This window comes from Mercurialis annua, linkage group LG3, assembly GCF_937616625.2.
Source record: "Mercurialis annua linkage group LG3, ddMerAnnu1.2, whole genome shotgun sequence".
In the NCBI taxonomy this organism is placed as follows: Eukaryota; Viridiplantae; Streptophyta; class Magnoliopsida; order Malpighiales; family Euphorbiaceae; genus Mercurialis; species Mercurialis annua.
The window spans coordinates 51348984-51355749 of NC_065572.1; the positions used below are offsets into that span (position 1 = coordinate 51348984).

General features: G+C 50.0%; 1 protein-coding gene across 1 annotated transcript; it reads left to right on the forward strand.

Moving 5' to 3' along the window:
* Window positions 1-2731: 2731 nt before the first annotated feature.
* LOC126672591 (uncharacterized) lies at window positions 2732-6217 on the forward strand. Its single transcript, XM_050366545.1, has 3 exons — window positions 2732-3471; window positions 3513-3551; window positions 3877-6217. Exons 1-3 carry the CDS (start codon window positions 2732-2734, stop codon window positions 6215-6217), a joined length of 3120 nt encoding a protein of 1039 aa, XP_050222502.1.
* Window positions 6218-6766: the final 549 nt, after the last annotated feature.

Here is a 6766-nt window from a genome sequence, read left to right on the forward strand (position 1 = left end):
CATATGGTTCCGTTAAGCTCTTAACGAGGAACGAGGCCGAGTTCTCAGGAAGGGCCGATCACCCGGGAGCAAGCTCGTCCAACCCACAAGGCGAGGCTAGACCACAAGGGAGAGCTACTGGAGCCAACACCCAGGAGCCCAACACGGGCGAACGATCGTACTCCGAGGGAGGCGATCCAAGTATATACAATCAAGGGCAACTCGTGGACATGCTAGAAAGGCTCGGGGTAGATGTGCGACCTATGCCTCGCCCATCGTACATGAAACCGTATCCAGACTGGATCGACAAGTTATATCCTTTCCCAAGGGGGTATAAAGTGCCAGAGTTCAGTTTGTTTTCGGGCGAGGAGAAGGGCCAATCGACGGTTGAACATGTCGCCCGGTTTTCAGCCCAGTGCGGCGAAGCAGCCGCTCATGATTTCTGGAAGCTCCGGCTTTTCGCCAGCTCTTTGACAAAGATGGCGTTTACATGGTATTTTAGATTGTCGCCCAATTCGGTGGACACATGGAAGGACCTCGAAATCCTCTTCCATGAAGAATTTTACAGGGCACCACCTGATGTCACCCTGGCCGACCTCGCCCGAATCTCACAGCTACCGAGTGAGTCGGCAGAGAAGTATATCGGCCGATTTAGAAATCTCAGGACTAGGTGCTCCACCAAAATGTCAGAGGCCGATTGCGTACCGATGGTGGTAAGAGGAATGAGTTTCGCCATGAGGGAGCATTTCGAGGGCCACAGGTTTCGGGACTTGTTCGAGCTAACGAACAGGGTGACGAGCTACGAAAGACTCCTCCAGGAGAAAGAACAGAGGAGAGGCGCATCTAAAGGGACCTATTACAAAGACCAGCTTGACGTGGCCGTGGTGTCCGATAGCGAGGATAGTGGTTCCGAGGATGAAGTCAACATGGCCGAATTTTTGGGAACGAAACCCCTGGAATGTTCGGCCTTGCGAAAGCCTGGCTTTGTTAAAAGGAATAAGACCGCGGTGGTACAAAAAGAGTATTCATTCGACCTGACTAAGGCCGACGACATATTCGATGCCCTGTTGAAGGATGGGCAGATCGCCCTAAGCGAAGGTCATACGATTCCACCGTCGGAAGAGCTAGTCGGTAAGGATTATTGCAAGTACCATAACTCCTGGAGGCACAGCACGAACAATTGCGTAAACTTCAGAAACGTGGTTCAGAAGGCGATTAACGAAGGGAAACTCCTGTTCCCAACAAAGAAAGAGGCCGATGCCAAATACGTGTCTATTAACACCGTTCGGCCTCACTTTGATAGCTACCTAGAGCAAGGGCAGATACGAAGTAAGTGGAATCCAAGAAGACCCAAGCCGAGAGTAGAGACCGACGGTTCAAAGTGGCGAGGAGAAAAAGGGCGACCTCAAGAACAGAAGAGGAAGCGATATAACTCGCCTACCGCAGATATGACGTGCCCATCATGCAGTACGTGTTTTAAAGTCAAGGGAAGCGATAACACGAGGAAGCATCCCAAGACCTTTAAACCGAGATCGCCCACAGAACAGTGGCAGAGGCATGAGCCACAACGGAGGCCTGCCACTAATGTATTCAAGAGGACATTTCGGCCAACGGAGGAGACCCCTCGTATGACGAAAACCCAGAAGAGGCGAATGCAAAGGCTGCGACAAGAGTCGCGGGCGAATCACGGGGCAGAATCGGCTCCCAGAGAGCAGCACGGAAACAGGCCAATAACCGAGAGACTGGGGGCAAGGAACCAGGCCGACGCGGACGCCAAATCACCTGATAGGCGAAATGCCAAGGTAAGGAAGGTATGGATGCCGAAGAGCGAAAAACAAGCGGCCGACGTGTCTGCTGCGGCAGTAGTTCACAAGGATGACGAGGATTCCAGCGGCCGATCTTCCTACAAGGACGTACTGGTATCACACCACGATGGCCAACTTAAAGCAAGATTGCCCAAAGACCGCGAGGTCGTCGTTTCGCACAAGAAAGGCATGTTAAAAGCCTGGGTCCCGGTGGTAAGGGACGAATACGGAGTGAAAGTGGTCACGCTTCCCAACTCATACAGAAGTAAACCAGGGCAGAAGGCAACGTTGGAAGGCGATGTAATCGTACTAGAAGGAGATAGCGCCGATGATACCGCGGTAGTATCCCTCAGTAAACCTCCAACAAGGATGACTAGGCACATTCGGCCACTGTACATCAAGGCCGATCTGAACGGGGTGTCGATTAACAGAGTCCTCATCGACAACGGGGCTGGCGTCAACATACTACCGGCGAAAATGCTCAAAAAATTGGGCATAGCGCGGGATCAGCTCGACCCGACCGATGTTTACATGACTGACTTCGCAGGGGGCGAGACGCCGGCCGAAGGGTACATTACCCTCAGAATTAAAGTAGGGCGAGTAGAAACCGAAGAAGGGTTTTTCGTGGTCAACGCCCGGAGCAACTACAACGTTTTGCTCGGCCGTGATTGGATACACTCCAACATGTGTATACCGTCGACTATGCATCAAATGCTCTTCATATGGCGAAATGACGGCGAGGCCGAAGTCGTGCAGGGTGACCCCAACCCCTTCGGCGAGGACCATAACGTACTCGAAGCACGTTTATACGATGAAGAGGTGCGCAACATACAATCCCTTAGTTCGAAAGGAGAGACGAGCGTTCCTCGCTTGCTTGTTAACTCGGATCGGCCGGTATCAGTGACCCTCGGGGGCAAAGGCCGATCCACCATCCTCAAAGATTCAAAATGATAGCACGGCATAACGAATTGAGGGAGAAAATTAGACAGCTAACCTCGCTGTACGATGTTACATCGGCCGAATGCATATATGAGGACCAAGACCAAGACCCGACAGGATCGTTGCGGATCGGGGACTTAAGATTGGCAACCGGGAAGCTAGAAGATGACCCCGCCCAAGTACAGGACGATCTCCTCGAAATCAATCTGGGGACAGATGAATCGCCTAAACCCATATACATCAACGCAGGACTGGACGAAGGATTCAGAGAGCAACTGGTCGCCCTACTCATTGAATTCCGCGACTGTTTTGCCTGGTCATATGATGAAATGTCGGGCCTTGATCCCGATATCGCCGAGCATAAGCTTCCATTAAAGAGTGGGTTTCGGCCATTTCGGCAACCCCCACGGCGAATGTCCAGGGAAGTGGATACTCTTATCCAAGATGAGATTAAGCGGCTGGAAGACGCCAAGTTTATCCGGGAGGCCCAGTACACCGAATGGCTTTCCAACATCGTACCAGTGATGAAGAAAAACGGGAAGCTACGAGTATGCGTAGATTTTCGGAACCTCAACTTGGCCACACCCAAAGATGAAAACCCGATGCCTGTAGCCGATATGCTGATCGACAGAGCAGCTGGACACACGATACTCAGTTTCCTCGATGCGCATTCCGGGTACAACCAAGTCCCAATCAACAAGGAAGACATCTCCAAAACGGCTTTTAGGTGCCCCGGGCCGATCGGAGCGTATGAATGGGTAGTCATGCCTTTCGGCTTAAAAAACGCAGGGGCAACATATTAGAGGGCGATGAACAAGATGTTCAGAGGTCTTGACTGCCTTGAAGTCTACATCGACGATGTCGTAATCAAGTCAAATACCGGCGCAGTTCATCTGGCCGACCTCCGACAAGGTTTCAATCGAATACGATGTAATGGTCTAAAGATGAACCCTCTGAAATGCGCGTTCGGCGTTTCGGCCGGAAACTTCTTGGGTTTTTTGGTTCACCAGCGGGGAGTAGAAATAGACAAGAACAAAGCCAAGGCGATTATTAATGCTGAACCACCCAAAACCAAGAAGCAGCTCCAGAGGCTCATCGGTCAAATCAATTTCCTAAGAAGATTCATAGCAAACACAGCGGGCCGACTTCGCAGCTGGAGTGTTTTGCTAAGAGGAAAAGAGACCGACGAGTGGATATGGACGGACGAGCAACAGCGGGTTTTCGACGATTTGAAAGGTTACTTGGCGAAACCTTCAGTTATGACCCCTCCGAAGCCGAACAAGCCGTTGTTGCTATACCTATCGGCTGCACACGAGTCCCTAGGATGTATGCTCGCCCAAGAGGACGATGGAGTCGAGAGAGCAGTCTACTACTTAAGCCGAGGGTTGACGGACACAGAGATTCGCTATACCGACATAGAAAAAATGTGTCTATGCCTGTACTTCACATGTTGCAAGCTGCGATACTATATGTTGCCGGTCGTAGTGTATGTATTATCCCAGACCGACATCATTAAGTATATCTTATCGAAGCCATACCTGAGGAATCGGATCGGAAAATGGGCGATTGCAATGTCCGAATTCACATTGGTGTACGTCCCCCAAAGGGCAGTAAAAGGACAAGTGTTGGCAGACTTCTTGGCCGATCACCCTGGTATTACTCTCAAGGAAGAGACACCTGATCGGGTAGACATCACGTTCTTCGACATCGACGTATGGAAGATGTGGTTCGACGGATCCAGGACAAGCCAGGGGGCAGGCGCGGGAGTACACATCGTCACACCCTTGGGGGCATCTTACCAGCTATCATTCAGACTCCAGTTCGAATGCACCAACAATCAAGCAGAATATGAGGCCCTCATATTCGGTTTTGAGATTTTAGCCGAGCTAGGGGCGAGGGCGATCAGTGTAAAAGGAGATTCTTTGCTGGTCATTAAACAAGTGACAGGAGAATTTAAATGCGAGTCCGAGCTGTTGGTGAGGTATTGCAACAAGGCGAAACACCTGATCGAAGGCTTCCAAGACACGAGAATAGAATACACGGAGAGGGCCGATAACGGCGTTGCAAACGACCTAGCTCAGCACGGGAGCGGTTACAAGGTAAACCGAGAATTCGACGCCATAGAGAGGGAAACACCGAATCTCCACACCGGGGGCATCACGATCGACGAAAGACAGTTCTCGGTGTACCAGCTGGACGTCACCCAAGATTGGAGGGACGAGCTCCTAAAGTGGTTCGAAAAACCAGACGCCACGAATAGGAGGTTGAGGACTTTAGCCCTTAATTATGTGGTCTTAGCCGGCGAATTATATAAGAAGGGCTTTGAAGGGCTACTCTTCAGATGCATCGGTCCGAAAGAGGCGATGCTTGCTATGGCCGAGGTACACGAAGGGATAGCAGGCGCCCACCAGGCGGGTCCCAGAATGAGGTGGCTCATCCATAAATACGGCTTTTATTGGCCGAAAATGGAACAAGACTGCATAAGATATGCTAAAGGTTGCGAAGCCTGTCAGAAATTCGGCCCAATACAACACGTCCCGGCCGAAGACCTGCACTCCATCATCAAGCCTTGGCCATTCAGAGGATGGGCGGTCGACCTGATAGGGAAAGTATACCCCGGCTCGTCTGATGGTCATGCTTTTGTGATTATCGCCACTTGCTACTTCACCAAGTGGGTCGAAGCTAAACCTTTGAAGTCGCCGACACAAAAAGCGGTGATCAAGTTCTTCAAAGAATACATCGTCCACCGACACGGCTTGCCCGAGTTCATAACCACAGATCAAGGGACGATGTTCACAGGAAGCGATATAAGTTGGTGGGCCTCCCAAATGAAGATAAAGATGTTGCATTCAACACCGTACTACGCCCAGGCCAACGGACAGGCCGAAGCCACGAACAAAGCCATCAAGCTCATAGTTCAAAAAATGATTGAAGAAAACCCAAGGCAATGGCATGTGTTTTTATCAGAAGCTGTTTGGGCGAATAGAACCAGTCAAAAGTCGGCTACTGGGACCTCGCCTTTTAGACTGGTGTATGGTTACGATGCGATGTTACCAATGGAGCTAACCGTCACGTCTACGCGCCGCAGATACCAATGCGAATTGTCCAAAGAAGATTACTTTGACAAGATGGTAATAGATTCTCTGGACCTTGACGAAGAACGTTTGACGGCGTTAGACCACTTAGAAGCCCAGAAAGGAAGGGTCGAGAGAGCTTACAACAAACGGGTAAAACGAAAAGCTTTTGTCGTGGGCGATATAGTGTGGAAAGCAGTCTTGCCTATCGGCCACAAAGACACTCGGCTTGGCAAATGGAGCCCGAACTGGGAAGGCCCCTTTATTGTGGTCAACAAGTTAGAAGGCGGTGCTTACTTGCTGGCAAACATTGATGGAGAGGAACACGAAAGGGCGATCAACGGCCAATTCCTGAAAAAATACGTCCCTAGCTGTTGGGAGGGCGTAGACCGTCGGTTGTTTGGAGCCACCGAAGAATAATAATATCGGTTATAAACTTCCGCCGAACATCCCGGAGTGAGAAAATTCATGGGGTGTTCGGCCACACTATGTAAACACCGATCATTTGGTAGTACCATTTATGTTTCGGTGTTTCACATCCGTTGAGTTTTTTCGACGGGTTCTCCGTTTTTCTCAACATATTGTAATCGTTTTTAATAAATAACATTATTTCGTATCGGACCAATTACGGACCGATAATATGAGAATAATCAGACATTGAAGTAATGCAAGTGAAATCTACGGCTCTCTGGCCGAATAAACGTTGATTATTCGTAAAAATCAAACAAGATACGGCCACCCGACCGATCAAATGGTACTAAAATTCGGAGCCATTACAAAAGCTAAAAATTGTTCTGAACTTGTAAAAATTTAAAAATGGCGGAAACAAGCGCCCAGTTCGCTACGAACTTGATTAAACTCGGTCATCGCCGTATCATACTTCGGCTTCATCTTTGAAAGATCCCCCTTGAGCAGACTCCGACGCTTCTTCACCTCTATCCCCTCAGCCATCTCCTTGTCCATCGAAAC